Source organism: Oryctolagus cuniculus, chromosome 10 (genome assembly GCF_964237555.1).
Source record: "Oryctolagus cuniculus chromosome 10, mOryCun1.1, whole genome shotgun sequence".
In the NCBI taxonomy this organism is placed as follows: domain Eukaryota; kingdom Metazoa; phylum Chordata; class Mammalia; order Lagomorpha; family Leporidae; genus Oryctolagus; species Oryctolagus cuniculus.
In genome coordinates, this window is record NC_091441.1 from 110,444,143 (window position 1) to 110,466,846 (window position 22,704).

Sequence of the window (22,704 nt, forward strand, 5' to 3'; positions counted from 1 at the left end):
ACGGACGGGGTGCCGCAGCCACGCCTTCCCAGACGGCAGTCTGCAGGTCCAGGCCAGCTAGGAGGAGACAGCTGGGCACCCCCCTGAGCCGGCGCACAGGCTTGGTGGGGAGGGGCGGAGGCCCGGTCTTCCTGCTCAGATCCCACCTTCCCTGGAGGGCAGAACCTTCCACACCTCCACCAAACGGCCTCAGTGCGCTGGGGCTCCCTGTGCCTTGCTGTCTGTCCCCGTCACTGTCCCCGTCACTCAGGGCTCTGCGGTATTTGACAGGCAGGATGTGTGTGTGTCACTGCGGGCCGCCTCCTTATCTGTGCCACCCAGGGGCGCCGTGTGTTTTCCTGCCTACTCTATGCTGAGTTCTCTCGCGTAGTACTAGCCGCCACCCCCTGGGGCCCGAGGGCTAAAGAAGCCGCCTGCCCAGCACTGCGGGCGTCTGCGGAGCTGGCTGGGGCAGGGGTCTTTTCACGCAAGGCAGAGCTTGGGTGGGAGACAAAGGCGTGAGCACCTGTCCAGATGGAGTCCGACAAGCAGACTGGGGTGGCAAGGTTAGGGTTTAATGGAGAGAACACACCTGGCAGGCAAGGGGGCACCTAAGCAGACTAAGCAGACATGAGAGCTGGCACACAGCTGACAGCCCTGGCCGGTGGCTCGGGAGGACTGGGCTTGTGAGGGAGTGGAGTGGGGGCCAGGTGTTCTGCCGTTTCACCCCCCCCCCCAATCCCCACCCTCTCCTCCTGGATGAAGGGATTGCTGGGCTATGCAACAGGTAAAACTGCTTGTAGGGTTTAATTGCCCAGTTACCCGCCTGGTAGCCCGCCCGGTGCCGGGCCTCCCTGGGGAAGGCCGGGACCCCCTGTGAAGCTACCAGGGTCCAGGCAGGACTTTGCTGAGAGCTGCTTCCCTCCTTTCCATGGACGCTGTTTCCTTCGGCCGCTCTCACACACGGGCTGACTTCTGTCTTCCCACGTAACCCTGGTGCTCCCGCTTCCGGTGAGAGCCGACCCAGAGCAGCTAGGTGGCCGCTGGAGGCCGCACAGCTCGTGGGCTGCAGAGCCGGGCTTTGGGGCAGGCCCGAGTGGGAGCCTGGGTGTTCACCAGCTGCTGTGCTGCCTGGAGGGCCACTGCGAGCCCTTCCAGGTCTGAGATTCTGGGTTCCTGAGCACAGGGGAGGGGCGGGGCTGCTGGCCTTGCCCTTCGCACACAGACCTGCCTGCCCTGGGCACTGCATTCAGGCCAGCGGGCCAGAAGGCAGCACACGGCGGGCGGGCAGGCGGGCAAGTCCAGCTGCGAAGACGGATGTCTGGAAACGTCCTGGGAGCGAGCAGGCATCTCATGGAGAGGGCGCGAGAGCTGCGGCCTGGGACCCTGTGGGGAGGGCAGGCCCGGCAGGAGCACCTGCGGTGTGGGAGGGCTGACCGGCTCCTGGAGGAGGGAGGCAGTGGGGAGCCAGGTGTGGCCCCTGAAATGGGCTGCACCAGCCTCCCTGCACCTTCCCTGGCGATGAGGGGCTGGCCGGCGCCCCGTGGCCATGACCGTGCCCACACCCGAGGTGAGCACTGTGCTGCAGGCCAAGCCGTGTGTGTGGGGAGGGGAGGCTGGGCATGGGGCCTCAGACTGCAAGCCCTGGTGAGCACGGGCGCCCGGAGCGTGCCAGCGGCTTCCCAAAGCCTCAGCTGCAGCACCTGGCCCCTCCCACCCCCAGATTGGCATCCAGAACTATTCCACCACGAGCAGCTGCCAGGCACGGGCCAGCCAGGTGCGCAGTGACTACGGGACGCTCTTTGTGGTGCTGGTGGTCATCGGCGCCATCTGCCTCCTCATCATCGCGCTCGGGCTGCTCTACAACTGCTGGCAGCGCCGCCTGCCCAAGCTCAAGCACGTGGTGAGCGTCCGCGCGCGCCGGAGGGGGCGGGAGGCCAGGATGCCGGGAGAGCCAGCCAGTTCACGGAGATGATGCTCAGCTGTGTGGGGCCGCCCTCAGGGCCAGCAGCGGAGGTCTGGGAGCGGCCCCCGCGGGGTTGGTTGGTGCCAGGGATCGAGGAGAGGCCCGGCAGCCTGGCGGCTTCTCCAGAGAGAGCAGGGACACTGGCCGCACCCCCCCCCCCCCCATCTCGGTCTTTGGTTCTCCGCGTCTCTAACGGGTTGCTGGGAGGGAGCCGGTGATGCTGGCGACGCCAGAGGGCTGCTCTGCGCACGGGCCGGCCAAGCTGGGAGGACACCAGGGCCTACCCAGGCCCGTGGCCGTCCCCAGCAGCCTCTCCCCCCGCCGCAGTCGCACGGCGAGGAGCTGCGCTTCGTGGAGAGCGGCTGCCACGACAACCCCACGCTGGACGTGGCCAGCGACAGCCAGTCGGAGATGCAGGAGAAGCCGGCCAGCCTCAACGGCGGCGCCACCGTCAACGGCCCGGGCAGCTGGAGCGCGCTCATGGGGGGCAAGCGGGACCCCGAGGACTCGGACGTGTTCGAGGAGGACACGCACCTGTGAGCGCGGCCGCGTGGGGCGGACTCGGAAGTGGACCGCAGCCGCCCTGCGGCCCCAGCCTGGCTGTCGGCGCGGGGCTTCTCCTCGCCTCCCCGACTTCACCGAGCGCTCTTGGCACAGCTCACCCCACCTCCCGCCCCAGGAGCGGGTCTCGGACCCGGCCCCCGGCCCCCTGCGGCAGCCGCTCGGAGCGGCTCCGCTTCCCGGCCCCGTGAGCCCCGGCACCGCGGGCGGCGGGCCGGCGCTCCCCGCGCCCCGGGACTCCATTAAACCCTCCCGGAGACCCGCCGGGGCCAGCCCGTCCGCCTGCCCGACTCGTTCTTACTTCCGGGGTGGGGGCGCGGCCGGGCGGGGCGGGCGGGGCGGGCGGTCCTCCGGGCGCCAGGCGCCGCTGCCGAGCGAGCGGGGCGGGCCGGCCGCGAGTGTTTACATCCGGCCGGAGCTCGCGTCGCCGCCGCTCCGAGCCTCCCGTGCCATGGATACCAGCGACCTGTTCGCCAGCTGCAGGAAGGGGGATGTGGGCCGAGTGCGGTGAGAGCCCCGCGGGGCGCGGGCGCGAGCGGGCGGGGGGCGCCCTCCGAGTGTCTCGGCTGCGCAGCCGCGGGGTGGGGGAGGGCGGCCGCGCGTCGGGCCGCGGCTGCGGGGACCACCCGCCGGAGCGGGAGCGAGCGCGGGGGCGCCGGGGCGGCGGAGCCCCTGGAGGCGGAGGCTGCTCCGCAGAGCCCCGCAGAGGTGGGCGGGGAGAGGAGCCGCTGCTCGGACGGCGGGCGTGGCGGGGCCGGCCTGGGGCTCCGACCCGGAGCGCGGTATCGCCCCATCCCCCGAGGCTCGGGAGCTCCTGGTGCGCCTGGGGGAACTGGCCAGGGGGACGGGTCTCCACGGCCTGGGCCCGCCCAGCTGGGGCCTGGGGCGCCTCTTGCTTGGCTCTTCGCGCTCCTCTCTGTCTTCCTAACTCTTCGTCTCCCATTCCCTGGTCCTTACCCCCAGGAAGCCTCAGCTTCCTCAGTGTCAGGTGCCTCCCAAGAGTTGGGGGAAGACTCCCACCCCGCCTCCCCTGCTAGCTCAGTCTGGCCCCATCCCCCACCCCTGCACTCCTGGCTGCCTCCACACCAGCCACGGCCCCAGCCCCTGGTCCACTGCCCGGCGTCTCACCTTGCGCGTCGCGTCGGCTGCCTCATCCTGTGACCTGTACCTTCTCGAGTGTTTCCCCCTCTGCTGGTGCCGTCCACACCCCGAGGCGCCCACAGCAGGGCCAGCTTTTGGTCCAGCAACCGGGCAGGAGGAGCCCCGGCACCTCTCTGGAATGCCAGAAGAGCCGTGTCCTGGCCGCCGCCGCCCAGCCCAGCCCCGGCTCCGGAGCCCATCACCGCGCTGACTCGCTGTTGTCCACGCTGCTTTTCCGTGTGGGCCTGGCTGTGCAGCTGCACCCCTGTGTGCCCTGGGCCGCAGACACCTTTCCTGCTGGGTCCTCCCTCACCCGGGAGGCCCCCAGCTAGGAGGGGGTTCCTCCCCACCCCCAACCCCACGCACAGCTCTGACCTGGGCTCTGGGTTCCTTCCCTCCCAGGTACCTGCTGGAACAGCGCGACGTGGAGGTGAACGTGCGGGACAAGTGGGACAGCACGCCCCTGTGAGTGCCCGGCAGCGGGTGGGCAGGGTGGCCAGGGGGCGCTTCGCGGCTGATGGCTGCCTCCCGGCCCTGCCTCCCCAGGTACTACGCCTGCCTGTGTGGGCACGAAGAGCTGGTACTCTACCTCCTGGCCAACGGTGAGGAGAGGTCGGGGGCGTGGCCAGTGGCTGTGCCCGTGCCTCTGTGTGTGTGTCCGGGGGCCTGGCATAGGTTTGCAGACACCCCGACATGTGATCCACAAGCACTTTCGCACCCTGCCGGTTCCTCTGCCTGCTTCACCGGCCCTGGCCTGGGCGCCTTACCCTTAGGGCTTCCGGCTGCTCCTCCTGCCCCACCTGCAGTGCGTTCTCGGTGCTGGAGTCTGTAGGATCTCATTAGCGCTTGGGATTGAGCCAGAGGCTTTGGCAGGCTGTGCCAGACCCCACCCCCCACCCCCAAACACACACTCCTCCCCACTGCGGCTGGACCTCCCTGGCCTCTCCCGGCTGCTCATACAGCCCCACTGGCTGCCCCTGGTGGCCCTGGGCCTGCCCCAGGGCCTTTGTCCTGTCCCCGCTGCTGTTCCCCAAGTCTACAGTGCCGCGCGCTCACTTCATTTGCGTCTCTGCACTCTGTCACCTCCACGGTGACCTTCCATGACCTCCCCGAGTGACAGCCACCAGCACTGTCGCCGTTCCCCGGCTGTTTTCCTCAGTAGGCCTCCCCGCCTGCATCAGCACCCTCTGAAGGCAGCCACCCCTGCCGACAGAGCCCGGCTGGCGGGGCGGGGTGGGGCCTGGCTCGGCTCCACGCGGGCTGTAGCACGTGCAGAGTGTGTACAGGTGTGAGTGTACGTGGACTCTCTGTGTGGGGCCTTGCCGTGGAGGATGCTGGGGTCACGCTGGGTCCGGGGTGTTTTGGGGGGGGTTTCCGTGTGTGTGGAGGAGGCTCAAGGGGATTAAGGTCTCCCCTGCCGCCCCCAGGAGCCCGCTGTGAGGCCAACACCTTCGACGGGGAGCGCTGCCTCTACGGGGCGCTGAGCGACGCCATCCGCCGGGCTCTGCGCGACTACAAGCAGGTCACCGCCTCCTGCAGGCGCCGGGATTACTATGACGACTTCTTGCAACGGTGAGCAGCCAGGGGCGCCCCCCCCCCCCCCCCCGAGCACGCACCCTAGCGGGGGGCCATGGTCCCTACCCACTGCTCTCCCGTCCCCAGGCTCCTGGAGCAGGGCATCCACAGCGACGTGGTCTTCGTGGTCCACGGGAAGTCCTTCAGGGTGCACCGCTGTGTCCTGGGGGCCCGCAGCGCCTACTTCGCCAACATGCTGGACACCAAGTGGAAGGGCAAGAGCGTCGTGGTCCTCAGGCACCCGCTGGTGCGGTCCTCGGGGTGCTGGGGCGTGGCGGCCCGCCCGGGGCGGCCGGAGCTGGTGCTGGGCTCCTGCCGGGCTCCTGCCCTGACCGGCCCTCCTGGCTGTCTCTGCCCACAGATCAACCCCGTGGCATTTGGGGCCCTGCTGCAGTACCTGTATACAGGTGACCGCCTGTGCCTGGGCTCGGGGCGGGGGCAGGCTGCCTTTCTGGAGGCCTAGGTGGTGCTGAGCTGGCCCTGGACAGCTGGACACTGGGTCGTGCCCATGCCAGCGTGCGGCCGGCCGCCTCCAGGGTTGGGTGGTGGGACGCCGGGCTGGTGGGAGCCTGGGGGGGGCCCTCACGCCCTGCCCCCACTCACTCGGCACCCAGGCCGCCTGGACATCGGCGTGGAACACGTCAGTGACTGCGAGCGCCTGGCCAAGCAGTGCCAGCTGTGGGACCTGCTCAGTGACCTGGAGGCCAAGTGCGAAAAGGTCTCCGAGTTTGGTGGGTCGGGCTTCGGGGCTGCAGGCACTCCGCTGGGCACGGGCGGGGCCGGCCTGGCTCCCTGAAGCTGCTCCCTCCCTGTAGTGGCGTCCAAGCCCGGCACGTGTGTGAAGGTGCTGACCATCGAGCCGCCCCCAGCAGACCAGCGGCTGCGGGAGGACCTGGCTCTGCTGGCCGACTGTGCCCTGCCCCCTGAGCTGCGAGTAAGTGCGGGGCTAGTGGGGCGGGGGATGCGGTGGAAAGCCCGCCCGTACTCAGGGTCCGTTCCTTGTGTGACCCCAGGCCAGGCCCTTGCCCTCTGTGAGCAGCTGCGCTCTGACGCCTCTCCTTTACCCAGGGCGATCTCGGGGAGCTGCCCTTCCCCTGCCCCGACGGCTTCAATAGCTGCCCGGACGTGTGCTTCCGCGTGGCCGATTGCAGCTTCCTCTGCCACAAGGTGCCGGGCCCGTCTCTCCTGTCCCCCAGCCCCTGCCCTGAGCCCCGGGCCCTTCACGAACCCCAGCCTCCCCCAGGCCTTCTTCTGCGGCCGCAGTGACTACTTCCGGGCCCTGCTGGACGACCACTTCCGAGAGAGCGAGGAGCCGGTGGCCCCCGGGAGCCCCGCGGTGGTCACGCTGCACGGCGTCTCGCCCGACACCTTCACCCACGTGCTCTACTACGTGTACAGCGACCACACCGAGGTGCGCCGCGGGCGGGGGCAGCGCCGCTCTCCACCTTGGGCAGGGAGTTTCATTTGCTTGATGGGCAAAGTTGCAGAGAGATTTTCCTGTCTGCTTGTTCATTCCCAAGCTGGCCTCAAGGAGCAGGGTGTGGCCAGGCTGAACGCCATCTGGGTCTCTGCTCTGTGAGCAGGGGCCCGTGCACTTGGGCCATCTTCCACTGCTTTCATAGGGCAGAGGTGCAAGTCCACCAGCCGGGACTCGAACCTATGCCCATACAGCATGGCCTGCGCCTGGTCTAGGCCATAGCTTGACCCAGTCCTGGAGAGACAGGCTGGAGGAGCACCTTGTGCTTTGTTTTTTTAAAGAGCTTTATTTTTTTTTTTGAAAGTGAGAGTTACACAGAGAGGAGACACGTCTTCCATCTGCTAGTTCACTCCCCAGTGGGCTGCAACGGCCGGAGCTCCTTCCAGGAGCTTCCTGTGGGTCTCCCACGTGGGTGCAAGGGTCCAAGGACTTGGGCCATCTTCTGCTATCCCAGGCCATAGCCGAGCGCTGGATCGGAAGAGGAGCAGCTGGGTCTCGAACGGGTGCCCATCTGGAATACCGGCACTGCAGGCGGGGGCTTTACCAGCTACGCCACAGTTCTGCCCCTCCCCCCTTTTGCATTTTTGTTTCAGACAGCAGGGACCCTGGGAGGTGGTTCCAGTTCAGGAAGGAGTGTCAGAGTCTGGGCAGTATCTCAGAGTCCCTGCCTCTCGATAGGGACCGGGCTGGGGACAGTAACCTCAGAGTTCCCTCAGGGAGCCCCGCCCCTCCTTCCAGCTGCCCTCACGCACCTGCATCACCCTGTGGGGATGCAGACCCCAGACAGGGGGCTAGCAGGCTATGTCCACAGGGCAGGGGCTTGCTAAGGACCCAGGCTGTCCCTTCCCTCCGGGGCTCCGCCCACAAACTTTCTCTGGAGGTAAACAGTGTGGGTTCCCACGGCTGCTCCTCTGGGGGCAGGGCTGTGTTTTCCTATAAAGCTCTGTTTCCGAAGCCTGACTGCCATTGCCCAACGCTGCCCGGGGCACAGTCCTGGGGGGTGGGGAGGGCATGACAGGCCAGCTCGGTCGGGTGCTAGCACCTAGGGAACGGGCAGGGGGAAGTGGCAGTGCCCCACCCCCCACTGCACCCACTCTTGGCCAACTGTAAGGCGGCGAAAGGCCTCTTGGGGACTTGACAGCCTTCTGCCCCAACCGCACGGCCTTCGTGGTGGATGCTGCCCTGGGCCGGCTGCTGCCTGGGGAGCTCCCCCTGACGGAGCTTGGCTGTTCCCAGGGCCCGTAGTGCACACTGGGTCGAGGCCTGGGCTGGCAGGATCAGCCTCTCCGGAGCGAGCTGTTCTGCCTGTTTTCCCCTTCATGAAATGGGGATAGCAGTAGCCCTTGCTTCCTAAGGTTTTGTGCAGATGAGTGTGTCCTGCAGGTCAAGTAAGGGCCCGGGCACCGTGTACACGGTAAACACAGGCACGTGGTGGCAGAAGTGAGCAGTCCAGGGGAGACCCGAGCCCTTCCCAGCCTGTGGGTGTGCACTCAGCGCTGTAAACCCCAAGGGGGGATAGCAGGGAACAGTGACGCCACTCCCGCCACCAGCACCTGGGAGGAGAGGCCCCAAGCCTGCACAGGCTCTGCCTAGGGGGCACCTTGTACACAGGACAGCAGCAAGTGGCTTGCCAGGAGGCCCCTGCTATGCCCTGCCTTCCACCCTGAGGCATGGGAACCCCCCTTCTGTCTTCGTGGGGTGTCATGGATCACTGGGGGACTCTGGCTTGGACACGAGGGGCGTGGCCAGGAGCTGCTGCTCGTCCCGTAGCCCCCAGGAGCTCGGAGTCCACCTCCTTCCCCTCTCCCTGCAGCTGCCCCCCGAGGCGGCCTACGACGTGCTCAGCGTGGCTGACATGTACCTGCTGCCCGGCCTGAAGAGGCTGTGTGGCCGCAGCCTGGCGCAGCTGCTGGACGAAGACAGCGTGGTGGGCGTGTGGCGCGTGGCCAAGCTCTTCCGTCTGGCGCGGCTGGAGGACCAGTGCACGGAGTACATGGCCAAGGTCATCGAGAAGGTGCGTGGTAGTGATGGGAGTGGAGGGGGGTGGGGGTGGGGGCCGTGGCCGCGCTGAGCGGGCCTGTCCCGCCGCAGCTGGTGGAGCGGGAGGACTTCGTGGAGGCCGTGAGGGAGGAGGCCGCGGCCGTGGCCGAGCGCCAGGAGACGGACTCCATCCCCCTGGTGGACGACATCCGCTTCCACGTGGCCAGCACCGTGCAGACCTACAGCGCCATCGAGGAGGCCCAGCAGCGGCTGCGGGTGCTGGAGGAGCTGCTGGTGGCCATTGGCCTGGACTGCTGAGTCCGCCCGGCGGCCCCCAAGGCAGGCGCGTGTGTACGCGTGTGTGTGTGTGTGCAGCTGTGCTGCCTGTGCCTGGCACGCTCGGGCTCCGGGGGATGAGCCCCTTCCCCCCGGGGCCCTGGGACTGGCACCACTCAGGGACACCGGGGGGTTGGGGGGATGGGCATGGGTCACTCGGTGCCTCCCTGCCCCCCCATCCCCGGTCCTGGCCTGGCCTGCTGCTCAGGCTGGCTGTTCATGCACACGGGGCCGGGCCAGGCGAGCCTCCTGGCGTGCCAATAAAGCTTGAACTCACCGTGGCTCCCGTCTGAGTGTCAGCCTCACACAGGCAGGGGCTGGGGTGCTGAGGCCCGGACAAGGGGAAGCGGGTTGAGGGGTCACAGGAGGTGCATCAGAGCTGCCCTGATGCCCAGGGGGTGCTCCCGCTGGAGTCAGAACCGGGGTCTTCCTGCCGTGTTCTCTCTGCCCAAGGCGCTCGCCTTCTCCCAGCCTCTCACCCTCCTTGAACTTGGGCACAACGCGGCCTTGCTGCGGGGAGCGGGGAGGCCCAGGCAGGAGCCCGGCCGCTGCACTGAACGGGCTGCAGTCCGACGCTCAGTGCTCGTGTGTAGCTGCTGGGGCAGTTGGGTTTAACCTAGAGGCAGGCCCCGCGCGTTGGACTAGACGAACAGGCGGAGAGCAAGCCTATTCTTGAACGAGCTCCACTCTTGATCATTTTTTTTTCTCACTCTTGATCCTAACCGGGCCCACGGCTGCCGTCGGCCGCCTGGCCCCGGGAGTCAGCGGTCCCCCGGTGTTCGCTCCGGGGCAGGAAGTCCGGGGCTTGCTCTTTGGTCTTGCTCTTCGATCGTGTCAAACCGTATTTTTGGTCACTGCAGGCAGCTCTTGGGAGCGGAGGCGGCCACGGTGGGGGCTGCAGGGTCTCAGGGGGCTGCTGTCTCTGCTGTTCTTGCCCTGCGTGGGGCCTTGGCGGGAGGTCAGGAACTTTCCATCTCTCTCCTCTGCTGGGGGGTGGGGTGGGGGGAGGGGCCGGCGCGTGGGAAGGAAGTGGCCTCGGGAGCCACCATCAGGCCATGCTGCGAGGTTGCTCAACCCCGGCATTGGCTCCGCCTCCCACGCTGACCTTAGAAATGGCCGAGTCCCGTTTGAGGTGGGGCGCACTGCCCACCTCCAGGTCATGTGAGGCTCCCAGCAGGAGGGACCCTGAGCCAGCACGAGCCCCGCGGGGGACCCCAGACCCCATTCTGCGTCTCTTCTCTCCCCACCCCTCTGCCCTCACCCCTACCTGGTCACCACGCCTTGCCGAGTCTGCCTCGTCTGGAGCTGCTGCCCCTCACCCTTCCATGTCCCCACTGCCATGGCCCCATTCAGGGTCCCACCTCAATCCCTGCCACCTCTCGGTTGTCACTGTTCCTGGGCGCGTGGGGCCTGCACCCTGATACCAGTCCGGCCCCTGGTGTGCGCTGAGCAGAGCCGCAGGCCCCTGCAGTGGCTGCTTCCTCCCTCGCTGTCCGCACCGCCTCCCCTCCCCTCCCCTGCACTAGCACTCACCCACTCAGTCCCGTACCCGGGCTCCGTCCCTCAGCCCGTGCCCTGCTGGACACACTTTGGAGGCCCCTCTGGAAGCAGGCAGAGGTTCAAGGAGGGCTGGAGACAGGCAGGGAAGGGACCAGGGTGGGGAAGGCTTTGCGAGGGTGCCGTGTGGACACAGGAGGGTGGGGGCGAGTCACAGTGCGCTGGGAGCCCCAGGAACAGTGCAGTCGGCGCGGCCCCAGCCGAAGGGAGGTGTGGCTGCTGTCCTGCGGGAGCCCCAGGACTGGAGACGCTGCGCCGGCAGAGCCGCTGAGGCAGGCGTGGAGCGAGGCCGCGGAGGGGTCCGGCGACCTAAGGCAGCCAGGTGGGAGGGTGGACGAAGCCGGTAGCCACGGAGGCCGGGCACCACAGCCTGTGAATCGGTGCACGGATGAACCCACTTGCCGGGCACACAAGCCCCAGTGTGGACAGAGAAACTGCGCCGCGGGGAGTGCTCCCATCTCCTCTCGCCATGCCCGGTGCAGGTCCTGCGCCTAGTTCCCGGCAGGGTCCCTGCTAGCGTGCCTCCTGGGAGGCAGTCGGCGAGGGCTCACAGGCTGGGGGCCTGCCACCCCGCTGGCAGACTCGAGGTCTGGCTTCGGCCTGGTCCAGCTCTGGCTGCTGAAGACTGGGGGAGTGAACAGCAGCTGGAACTTCCCGTTGCTCTGCCTCTCAAATACACACACATAAATGAACAAACAAGAGACCCCGCACGCTCCGACCCAGGCCTGGAAGGAGTGCTGGGTGCTGCCCCGGAGAGGCGTCGCTGCCATCGGAGGCCGTGGACAGACGGGACAGACGTACCCCTTCAGAAAACACCTGTTTATTACGATAAGCTGTGGCGTACATGGGTGCTCGGAACAGCTCGAAGCTGGTAACGCGTTCCCCGCCTACGGCGTACACATGGAGGCGGGACTGTGCCGCGGTGACAGTGACAGAGTGGCGGACAGCTCGGAAGATCACGGTCATCTAACAGGTTTACACCGGCGATCGGGAAGACAGAGGAGCTAGTGGGAGCCGGGAGGCGCGTGGGGAGGCCCAGGCCAGTGGGTTCACCGAGTGTCCCCCAGCACTCGCTCTCCGAGCCCCAGCGCCAGCCAGGAACTGTGAGGCAGAGCCTGGGGTTGTGCTGGGAGGGGGGGAGGTGGCCATCTGCTCATCCCCCATCTCAGCCGGGGGCCTGGGGGGGTCGTGCCCCTGCTGATGCAGGCAGCATCTCTCCCCAGTGGGTCCGCGTAGCCTCGGGGATGCTGGGAAGGTGCCGTGTTCGCATCAGGGCTTTGGCCTGGTGACCCAGGTAGGGAGGGCCTGCGCCCTCCACTCCCATCCAGAAGCCGAGCCTTCTGCGGCCGTATTCCCTCAGAACCCCAGCTGCTCAGCAGCTCTGAGGCCAGCCCGGGGCCCTCCCGGTCCCGAAGGCTGGATTCAGGGCGCTCACGGTTTGCTCAGGACAGGGTACAGGGCATAGCTCCGGGGGCCCTGCCCGAGGCGTGCCACCGCAGCCCCCTGCCCACTTACAGAGGAAGGCAGCCGTTCTGGGTTCAGACCGTGGGGTTTGCTACTGGGGGTTCTTCAAGCACACGCGTCGCCATGACAGGTTTTGCACGTCTGTAAGGGCTGTCCTGCCCTAGTGCACGATGTCTAGTGTAGGAACAGCTGTTGCTGTCCTGTGCTTCTGGGGAGGCGGCACGGGGACCGGGGGTGGCCCGCACTGTCCCAGCTGGGGGTAGGGGTGGCAGATCTGACTGCAGGGGCCCCTCAGGGTCTGTGGTGGGGTCCCGGTTCTCCTCCGCCGAGAGCAGGCACATCCCTGTGGAGGCCTGGCACGGTGGGGCTCCCCACATTCTCAGAGCTCTGTCTTCCCAAGAAGCCAGAGTTACGAGGTGGGGCTGGGGACCTGCTGCAGCACCTGGGCCTCTCTGTGCCATGCAGGGCTGGCCTTTCGTGAGGCGCAGGGACAAGGGAACCCCCATGCATGGCCTCCGGCAGGCGGGCCAGCTCCTGACCCCAGTCTCTGCCTTTTCTGGGCACCCAGACCCAGTCCAGAGAAGAGCAGGCCATGGAGGGGACAGAATCCACGGCCCCAATGCCCAGCCTCTGCGGCACGGTTGCAACATGGGCCGTGGGGTTTGCCGGCCCCCAGCAGCCGCCCCCCACCCCCAGCCAGGGCCACATTTGCGCTCTCATGAGGCTCCTGAGGTAACAGCAAGGCCCCTTGGAAAGGTGGAAGTGGGCCTGCACTGGGCCGTGGGCCCCGTTTATTGCTGGCGCTGAGTGAGGCCAAGGGCGGGGCCAGGGCGGGGCGGGCACCTGAGTAGGGCAGGTCAGGCAGGGGCCTTATCTGGGAAAGGCTGGCCAGTGCCAGCCATGGTCTTGGGCGAGGACCGCTCGGCACGTCCTGCTGTGGCCAGGGATGGGCTGGGTCCCTGCGAGTGCTCCGTGCTGCCTGGGCAGGGCGGCCTGGACAGCCACTGGGATGGATGATTCCCTCCTCCTGCCACTAGAGGGAGCTGTGCTGCCAGCACTGAGACCCTGGGCACTGTCCTGCGGGGCTGGGACTGCCCCTGCTCTCAAGTCCCCCCAGGCTCAGGGGCACTGGGCTGTCTCCCGCTCAGGGGCTCCCTTCCAGTTCCCCTTGCTCCCACCCCCGGGCCCAACAAAGCAGTGTCTGCTTCTGAATATACATTCTGTATCAGGCGCAGTGCAATCCCCCAGCAGCAGGGGGCGTTAGTCACGCCGGCGCTGGGTTAGTTACGCAGTGCAACATGGGCAACCCAAGTCCCCCACAGGAGTGCGAGGGCTGGGGAAGGGGGTGCCAGGCTTCCTGCCTGCCTCCATCTCTGGGCTCAACCTCACCCCCCACCCCAAAGCGGGGCTTCAGGCTCCAAGAGCCCACTGTTTGCTGCTCATCTCCAGAAGTGCGGCCTCCAGGGGCACACAGGCACCTGGGGGAACTGGCCTGGATGCGGATGGCGGCCACCTTGTCACATGGCCGCAAGCAGGCCACAGGGCCAGGCCAGTCTGGGTCGGAGCTGGGAGGGGGCAGGGCAGGTCTCAGTGCGGCCAAGCCTACCATCCCAGGAATCCCAGGGAAGCTGGTGGGACTGGGAGAGGCGGGCCGAGGCTCATGGTTCAGCCATCCCTTCGGCCACGTGGCCTGGGACCCCTTCTCTTTTTTGCATAAAGTGCCTGCCCCCTGGCAGCCTTAGGGTGACAGAAACGTATTTCTTGGTTAAAAAAAAAAATCCAATTGAGCTAGTGATTCCTCCAATTGGTGGTGGTTGTGTCATGTTCTGTGTGAGTGTGTGTGCGTGTGTGGAAGCCACATCTGAGAAGCCAGCTCTGCCCTCCCTCCGCCTGCCCCCCCAGACCGTGAGCCGGTCACCTGGCCAGGGCGCTCAGGGCGCGGAGCCGGTCCCGGCCGCAGCTGTCCTTTGAGAGACCCACATGTTTATTTCATGGAAGACGGAGTTGGTGACTTCAGGAAGCTCTTTGTGGAGAACGTGGTAGGCACCTTCGTAAATCTGCAGTTAGAGGAGACACAGGCAATCAGCGTCCCCCCGTCGGAAAATGGGGCAGGTGGGGGCCCCAGCGCCGCTCCCACACCCCAAGGACTCGGCACAGGCCGACATCACGCGAGCCCCACGCCCTTGATCGGCTGAGGTCTGAACGAACCGCAGTGTTCCGGCTTGTTCCAGAACCTCCCCGGACCCCCCAGCTCTGGCCAGACACCAGCCATTCCTGGGCTTCCGGCTCCAGAGCAGTCTCGTAGGGGTGTTCCTTTCCTAGTCTTCCGTGGGGGGCTCAGCCCCTCCCAAGCCACTGTCCCTCCCTGCGGTCCACGGAGATCGTCTGTGGCAGGGTCTCCAAGAGCTCCAAGTGCCACAGCAGGGGCCCCGGAGCGCTCAGGTTTGCACTTCTCGGCCTCTCTCCTCATGGCTCAGTCCCACCTCCCTCCTGGAAACAGGGCTTCTGTGGCCAGGCGCTCCCCTGCCCGCAGCTCCTTCAGCACAGGTGCACAGCGCCCCCGACCTCCGTGGCTGGCCTGCACCGAGCGCTCAGCCACGGCCTTCTCTCTCCTCCTCACTCCCTGTCACCTCGCCTCGTCCTGTGGCTCTGAAAGCCATGCGCGGGTGGAGGACTCTGGGACCCTGCTGCGCCGTGGGCCGCCTCTGCGTTTGTAACAGTGCCAGGGGCCACTGAGCACGGAGCCCTCGAGCTGCTGCTCCCCTGCCCGGGGTGGGCTGCCTCAGACCCCCAGGCTCATCCTCCCTTGCTCTGATCCCACCTTCCTCATCTCCCTCCAGGCCGGGCCTGCGCCCTTGGCCTTGGTGCGGACACCAGCCTCCACACTGGCCTCCCTGCTCCCACTGGGGCCCCAGGCCCCGGCCTCCGTGGGCTGCTCTTCGATGCCAAGATGGCCCGGGCCTCGGGCCCTGCCCTGGGTCTGGAATGTTCGTCCACTGTCACCTCTCAGGCCCCCGTGTCCCCTTGGCCCCTCCCTTCTGCTCGAATTCCTTCACCAGAGGCCATCCACTCCTCTTTCCTGTCCAGCCCACTAGGCTCGGCGGAAGGGAGGCCTTGGCACAAAGTGAAAGCCCACTGCATACCTGACTTACAGAAGCAGTGGCTGAGTGGCAGGGAGAATGACAGGGGCCAGGGGATCGCTCTGGGAGGGGCAGCAGGGCGGCACGCAGCGGGTGGGGGTGCAAGGGTGCACGGGGCTTGTGTGCGGCTCCAACAAGGCCCGTCCCTCTGGATCCCAGACCACGTCAGTGATCTCAGGGCCCCTCCGAGTGCGTCCCTTGCTGCCTCTGTCTACCGACCCCAAGGCCCAGTCCTGACCCCCTGCCCAAGGCCCTGGACTTGAGGGCGAGCGCCTGCAGATCCCCTGGCCCAGGAGGCTCCGCCGGGCCCCGCAGGTGAGAGGCGGCTCGGCCAGGCCCCCTCCCCGGAGCTTCCTCTGCTCAGCGCCCCGCGGTGGGTCCTGTCCCTGAGCGTCTTCCTTCTCTCTGCACTCACACATGGGAAGCCCTCACCAGACGGCTCAAGCGCTCTCAGACTTGGCCGGTGCCCCAGCCCCCTGCTTATCCGTCGCCTGGCCGGTGCTGGCCGGTGGCCGTGCGGCCACTCACCTTGAGCGTCTTGTCCTGGCTCTTGGCCGACTCCATGAGCAGGTAGGCCCCTTTGCTGTCACACAGGCGGTCGGCGGAGCCCTGGAGCAGCAGGAAGGGCAGGGTCAGCTTGGGCAGGGCCCGCTCCACCCGCGACACGGCGTTGAGCAGCTGGATGCCGAAGCACACTTTGAGCCCAGCGCGGCAGATGAGCGGATCCGCGTTGTACAGGTCCACCTGCAGGGGAGGGGGAGGGCGAGTGTCCTGTCAGTGCCCCACCCCCACCCCTTGGGAGCTCTGCCTCACTCCCCTGCCGGTCTCCATGGGGACCCCATGCTCCGGGGGATGCTTGCGTCCCATGGAACCCACACGTTTCCTCCTGCAACCCCCAGTAACGTCAATACAGTAACTTGTAATGCCCCATGCTAGGTAAATGCGGGGTATGGGGTTGCTCGACTGTGTCACCTGGGGACTGGTGACAAGGACCAAGGTGCACGTTCAGAACACAAGTCACCACCCACCGTGTGTGTTCAGTTGCTGCCATTGGAGGACAGGGACTCCCAGGAGCCGAAGGGCCCACTGCTCCTTCCCCTGTCTGCCTGGGGGAAGATGGTGAGAAACCACTGGGGGCCCGGCCGGGACCTGCCTGCTGGGATTCAAGCCAAGGGCCGGCCTGGGCTGTGGTCAGGGGGTGGACCCCGAGGCTGGGCCCTCGACGCCAACCCCCAGCTCTGAACCTGGCCTTGCCTTCCTTGGAGCCACGCTGGCACCCGGTCACGGCTTCCTTGGGCCTCCCTCCTCCTGCCTCCCATGGCTGAGCTGCATAGCCCACAGAACATGGCTAAGACATTTCTAGACAGTTCTCAGGCCCTTATGGGTACGTCCCTCACCCTTGCCCGAGGGTTTTTGGGGAGGGCCTGGGGACAGCAGGGATCATGGCGTCCACTGGACTGACTCAGATCCTCCCAGGGCAGGGGCTCCCCCCCACCGAGCCTCACAGAATATTCCAGATCCCCGCTGGCAGGAGACAGGCTGTCCTGCAGCCACCCCTGCCATCCCTGGATGCCTTCCCAGGCAAGGGACTAAGCTCCGCCGACCAGAGCATTTGTGAGAGCCCCACGAGGCGGATTAGCCACTTCCTGCAGCTGAGCTGGCGTGAACCACAGGGCCAGGCCATCTGTCCGGCGGGCTGAGGACACGACACTGCCAGGGCAGTGTGTGGGCAGTCCAGGGCCAGCCGGCCAGGGACCGGGGGCGGGCCGAGTCTGGATACCAACAGCGCGGCAGCACCACCTACCAGGCTCGCTCCCTGTGCCCGCTCTGTGCCGGGGCCCCCTGAGTAACCCAGGCGAGGACAGCGAGCTCTCCTACGCCTTTCCTACATGCACAGCACGGAGCGCTTTCTGTGTCACAGCCCACCGACCTTGTCCCCCTGCCCTCACCCAGGTGAGGAGGCTGAGGCATGGAGAGGCGGAACGAGCCATCACTCGTCACCCCAACTTGTTGTTTCCCCCTTTAGGACCCTGGATGTTTACTGGAGTGCTCCACCACTCAATAAAGACTACATTTCCCAGCCTTCCTTGCAGCTACCTGCAGTCACATGATCACACCTGGCCAATCGGAAGTGAGCATTCTGGGTGGGGCTTTCCCCCTCCCCTCTGTTAGATTATGAGCTGGGCCGCACTGTTGCCCTGATATAAGAACTGTCAGCCAGAAGGCAAAGCCCTGTAATGGCTTTGGCTGCTGTGTAGGGCTCAGTCCCAGCAGGCTGGCTGGTTCCCGGGGCCGACGGCGCCCTGTCTCCCCCAGGGCTCCCGGGAGACTGCACACACAGGGGCAGGCCCTGCGGCTGTGTGCTGTAACCACCTCCTCCTCCCTGGAGCGGCCTGAAGCTCTGCCCGGCTGACCCCAACGCCCCAGGCAGCCCGGCCCCTCGGGGACTGCGCTGGGGTTTAACTGCTCTGGTGGCCCAGCAGCTTCCAGCTCTTGGCCTCGTTCTCCACGTCCCCATCACGCAGGTCCTGTTTACACAGCGGTCTATTCTGGGCCCGGGGAAGGAGCCAGCAGATGTGTGGAGCAAAGAGCAGGTCCCTGATGCAAGCCACAGGGAGGCGGGGGCAGGAAGGAAGAGGGGGCCACGTGGGCAAACGCACGCTCCTGGGGGCCCACACTCGCCCTTCAGCTCTCGTCCACAGAGCGGCCCGCTGTTTCCCAAACGCCAGGAATGTGTCCTGCTCTGCCTGCACCTCCCAGACCAAGCCCAGGCTAGACCACTGACTGGCAAAGTGAGCCTGCTCAAAGCCACAGATCCTGGAAGTCAGTCCTCAAAGCTGACCTCGGTTCACACAGAAATGAACCCACCTGTGGTTGCCAGGACTAGGGAGGCGATGGGGGTGAGAGAGGTGGGGGTGAGAGAGGAGGCGGTGGGGGTGAGAAAGGTGGGGGTGAGAAAGGTGGGGGTGAGAGAGGTGTGGGTGAGAGAGGAGGGGGTGAGAGAGGAGGGGGTGAGAGGTGGGGGTGAGAGAGGTGGGGGTGACGAGCATACATGGGGAGGGAAGTGCTCCGTGGCCTGTGTCGATGGCCGGACCCTGGCTGGGATACCATCCTGCAGCCGTGCGAGACTTGACTGCTGGGGGAACCAGCTCTTGGGGTACACAGACACTCTCCACGTTATTCCCCCCAGCTGCACATGAGCCACGATGATCCCACACACAGCTAACGAAAAATCAGGAGCAGGGACCCCACTGTCCCCCTGTGTCGTCTGGACCACCAGTCTCCCACCCACTGAGGACAGAGCCCATGGGGGACACAGCCTCAAGCAGCAGCCCGGCCGATCATCCGGAAGTGACCGCGTCCTTGCTCTGGGTAACTGGAGTCTGGGGAACGTGGAGTCTTGTTCCACCCTGCAGCTTCCTGGGCCTCAGTTTCCCCACGGAGGAGACCACCGAGGCCCCTCTTGGGTTTCCAGTTGCACAACCTGTGACTCCCGGCCCGGCCCCGTGCGTTCGTTAGCGACTCACCGGCACGGCCCCTGCTGCCCGGGGCTCTCTGTGAGGCTGCTCTTGACAGCCAGGGCCCCGCACGCCAGCCGGGGCTTCTGCGTGTCGAACGCTGCCCTCAAACTCAATTCCCCAACTGCTGGCTGAGCCAAGGCAGGCACGGCCTGTCCCATTCACCTCCCTGACCTGCTAATTTTCAAAAACCTGCTCCAGGAAGAGATGCAGGACCGCCTGGTCGTTAGAGTCTTGCTAACGAACTGCCCGCTGAGCCCGGAGCTCCGTGAGCGCTGGGTGCACGGCCTCATCGCCCACTTGCCCCTTTAACCTTCTCAGGAAGTCTGTGATGTGAGCCCTGTTGCTACCAACACTGCTCTCCATGGGGCAGGAGGGGACTGACCCCACCCCACACAGCAGGCCAGGCCCACAGCCACCACGAGGACCGACGTGCGCCAGCTCCTCCGCGAGCACCCTAGCCCTATTGTGCTGCGTTCTGCCCAGAGAGCAGGACCCTGGCGCTTGCCAGAGAAGATGGGCGTGGGCCTGGCAGGTGTCCCCATGGGCCTTTCAGAGGACCTGGGGGGCGTGCCAGAGTCTATCACCCTTCACAGCCAGCCACAGGGGGCCTGGGAGCCCGTCTGGGCAGAGACCCGTGTGCTCCCTGACTGCACCCTCACTGCACCCCAGCCATCTCACATCCTGCGGTGCCCCTCACTTGGGTTCTTCTGCCCCTCCTCCCCTCTGGCTGCACGGTCCCCCCAGGGACCCCACCTCCCTCCTCTGCTGTTTAGATCTCTCTTAACCCAGCCGCTTCCAACACAGGGAAACCGGACACCGCCTCTGGCAGCAGGCACGGCTCCACCCACTGACACCTGTGAAACCCAGAAACCCTGGGACCCTTTGTCTGAAAAAGCAGGAGACGCCCCCTTCCGCGTGCGGGCTGCGTCTCCCACCTCCAAGGGCTCTTCTGACCCTTTGCTCCCGTTCTAATTCACGCCGCCTGCTCCTCTTTCAGTTCCCGGCTGGGACTTGAGAGGAGGAGGGGAGGACCCCCACCCCCAGACTGCCCCCCGCGGCCCTGAGCCCGGGCCCAGGCTGGTCAGCATGTCTGTCCCCCGCACTCTGTCCATCCTGCTCCCGGCCAGGCCCTAGGAGGCCCCGAGTAAGCCGTGAACGCGCCTCCTACCCCCTTGCCCTGCTCCTCCAGCCCAGATGCCCCTCGGCCTGCACCGCCCTGCCTCAGCTGCCTGTGGAGCCTATCCTGCCCCTGCTTCACCCTCCCAGGGGCCTCCTCCTGGTGACCGCCCCCTCTTCCCTCCGTGCTGATGGCGTCGCTGGCTCCCCGGGACCTCTTCCCTTCTGCAGGGCCCAGGCAAAACCCTTCCCCCTGCTACTGCTGACCGGCGCCCAGTCCCCCTTAAACAAGCCCCGTCTCACAGCTGGGGCGACAGCTCCCATCACCAGCGCCCCCTCCCCTGACACATTGAAGACCCGAGGCCCAGCAAGACCACCTGTCACTTCCAAATGCATAAGGAGGCACGAGGGGGCGAGCTGGACTCATACACTGGGCTATTCCACCCAGCAGTGCATACACGGGAAGGCAATGGCCGTGGCTCAAGTACTTGGGTCCCTGCTGCCCACATGGGAGACCTGGCACCCCCAGCCATCTCTCTGTGTCTACCTCCCTCACACCCGCTCTCTGGCTCCCCGCAGGCCCAGTGCTCCTGGACTCCCCTGCCTGCCTGATCCTCAGCTGTGTCCCTTGGAGACCTAGAGACCTTGACCCACAGAGCCTCCTTCCTCCGTGCCGCCTCGGCTAAGCGGCGGCAGGGGCCAGGCGGCCCAATTTCAAGACGCAGCCAGAGTCCCTCAGGGCACAGAAAGCCAGGAACGGCCCAGCTGCCTGAGCCACTCCACCTCCCGTTGTCTTAGCGATTTCTGCCTTCTGAGACAAGAGGGGGAACCGAGGCAGAAGGGTGTCCAAACTGATTGAATTAGGAGGATTCTGGCGTCTCCCTTGTGCCCAGGGTTGCCTTCCAACCACGAGCTGCAAGCCTGCGGGGACCCTGGCCCACCCACAGAGCAGGGCTGGAGACCACCACTCCACATATTCCCAGGAGGACCCCAGGCAAGTCCTCTCCCTCTCTGGGCAGTTTGCTCCTCTGCAGTATGGGCCTCTTTTCTCTAGTACCACTGACCCAAAGGACCCCCCCCCAACCCTCAGTCTGAGTCCCCGTGAGACTGATGCCACCTCCTTTCCTAGGCAAGTAACCCAGGTCTAGACAAGCACCCAGTAAGCATCGCTCTGAGATTTCCTGTTGGAAACAGGCTGCTCAGGCAGGGCGCTGGTGCCCTTGTCTCCGGCTGGGGAGAGCCTGTGTAGGAATGAAACCAAACCAGCGCACGTGGGAGCTGGGACAGACGGGCGGTGAGCAGGACGCGGACCCCCCGGATCCAGCCACGCCTGAAGCCTCCTGTTTTGGTTACTAGTAAATCCCTCCCTCCTCTCGCTTCAACTGCTCTGACTTGGGTTTCTGTTGCTTACAACCCCTAGAGTCGGGGCTGACACAGCGTCCTCCGGTTAGCAGCTCTGCGTGCCCGGGACACAGTTCACGCCCCACGACCATCCCTCTCCGTACCCCACCCGAAGCCGGCGCTGTCTGTGCCTTCCCTGTACTGCCACCACGTCCCACAGCCTCAGGAAACGGACAGAACACACAGGACAGAGCCCAGGCTCCGGTCTCTCCCCGGGGCTGCTGCCCTCCCCAGCCCGCCGGCCCGGAAGCGCCCAGGGTTCCAGGCAGATTCTCACCTCCGTCTTGTTCCGGGAGAGCACGCTGGAGTCAATGGGCCCCAGGGACAGGTTTGGCAGCACGAGGTTGAGCACCTTCGCTGCAAGGACCTAGCCAGGAAGCGAAAATGAGAGTTGTGAGTCCGCCCAGCAGCCGTGGGAAGGTGGGCAGAGCAGCGCCCCAGCCGACGGTCAGCCGGGCTCCTCGCCCCAGACCCGGCACCCCGGGAGGCTGCCTTCCGACTCAGCCTCCCCCGTCTGGCTCGGCTCCCCGGGGCGGGGCGGGGCAGGGGAGATGTGCCCTGTGTCTGTTCCTCACCTGCTTAGAGGTGTGCGTGCCGCCCTGTGATCACGCACTGGAAGTCATTTCCAGTCACGTGCAGGAGCTTCTAGGCTGAGCTCTAGGACCCAGGAGCTAAACCTAAACCTATCCCTAGCTCTAACCTCTACCCTCGCCCTCGCCCTAACCAAAACCCTAACAGCCGCCCTCACCCTAACCCCAGCCATGACCTTATCCTGAACCCAACGCTGGGGCTACTGAAAACACAGCAGGGCAGGGTGCCTGGCCCAGGGGTGCAGGGTGCCTGGCCCAGGGGTGCAGGGTGCCTGGCCCAGGGGTGCAGGGTGCCTTGGCAACAGGCAGAGTCAGCGGCCTGACCAGGAGAGTGTGGCGGAGGGGAGAGGCTTGGATTTGACACCGGGCTCTGTCGCCTGGGGAATGGCTGAGCCTCTGTGTCCTTGGCCGCCATGGGGGACCTCGGCGCCTCCCCGGAGGACCCTGGGGACAGGTTGTGATGCCCCGGGCAAAGGCCCTGGCATGCGGGGGACGCTGAGCACATGGGCACTGAACTCGAATCCGATGCTGGTTCAGACCTTCCCGCCCCTCCCCCACGTCTCCTTCTGCATCACACGTTTTCCGGGGAGACGCAGAGCCCGGATCTCACACGTACGTCTGCCTTCAGAAATGGGCTGTCTTCATTTCTACAGCGTGTGCAGACACTTGAGGGAGGTGGGGGGGGGGATGCTATTTCAAAAGTGAGCCTCGAAACCACAGCCGGAATTAGAACTACGAGAAAGTGGTGGGCAGGGAGCTGGGGCAGGGGCACCGACGGTCCCCGGAGGACCAGCTTCTGGCGTGTCGGGCACAGCACGGGGTCCCAGGTCTTCTCAAGCGTCACAAAAATCCCAGGTTGGGGGCACAGTGGTGATCCTCATTCCACAGGCAAGACTGCGGC

General features: G+C 66.1%; 3 protein-coding genes across 11 annotated transcripts in view; 2 read left to right on the forward strand and 1 right to left on the reverse strand.

Moving 5' to 3' along the window:
- Positions 1 to 2,785, forward strand: part of PODXL2 (podocalyxin like 2) — a 39,493-nt gene extending 36,708 nt beyond the window's left edge. For 3 of the 4 annotated variants that reach the window (XM_051852598.2, XM_070051011.1, XM_070051010.1), the window contains 2 exons: positions 1,703 to 1,882; positions 2,273 to 2,785. In XM_051852598.2, coding sequence (XP_051708558.2) covers positions 1,703 to 1,882; positions 2,273 to 2,485 — 393 coding nt within the window. In that variant the 3' untranslated portion in view covers positions 2,486 to 2,785. Of the gene's footprint in view, positions 1 to 1,702; positions 1,996 to 2,272 lie in introns of all 4 variants that reach the window. The other variant, XM_051852597.2, reaches the window with a different exon arrangement.
- A 72-nt stretch (positions 2,786 to 2,857) lies between these two features.
- On the forward strand, positions 2,858 to 9,295 carry ABTB1 (ankyrin repeat and BTB domain containing 1). 4 transcript variants are annotated; one of them, XM_051852601.2, is made up of 12 exons: positions 2,858 to 3,013; positions 4,049 to 4,111; positions 4,193 to 4,248; positions 5,074 to 5,218; positions 5,309 to 5,468; positions 5,583 to 5,628; positions 5,836 to 5,952; positions 6,037 to 6,155; positions 6,290 to 6,388; positions 6,465 to 6,632; positions 8,512 to 8,712; positions 8,790 to 9,295. In XM_051852601.2, the coding sequence occupies exons 1-12, from the start codon at positions 2,958 to 2,960 to the stop codon at positions 8,994 to 8,996; spliced, it is 1,437 nt and encodes a 478-aa protein (XP_051708561.1). In that variant the 5' UTR covers positions 2,858 to 2,957; the 3' UTR covers positions 8,997 to 9,295. The 4 variants fall into 4 exon arrangements, with proteins under 4 accessions (XP_051708561.1, XP_051708562.1, XP_051708564.1 ...); XM_051852604.2 differs by lacking the exon at positions 2,858 to 3,013 and adding an exon at positions 3,086 to 3,214; XM_051852603.2 differs by lacking the exon at positions 2,858 to 3,013 and adding an exon at positions 3,236 to 3,323.
- A 2,080-nt stretch (positions 9,296 to 11,375) lies between these two features.
- MGLL (monoglyceride lipase) overlaps positions 11,376 to 22,704 on the reverse strand; it is a 99,406-nt gene continuing 88,077 nt past the window's right edge. For all 3 annotated transcript variants that reach the window (XM_051852606.2, XM_051852608.2, XM_051852607.2), the window contains exons 6-8: positions 21,491 to 21,580; positions 15,704 to 15,919; positions 11,376 to 14,092 (exon numbers count right to left, since the gene is read on the reverse strand). In XM_051852606.2, coding sequence (XP_051708566.2) covers positions 13,967 to 14,092; positions 15,704 to 15,919; positions 21,491 to 21,580 — 432 coding nt within the window. In that variant the 3' untranslated portion in view covers positions 11,376 to 13,966. The remainder of the gene's footprint in view (positions 14,093 to 15,703; positions 15,920 to 21,490; positions 21,581 to 22,704) is intronic.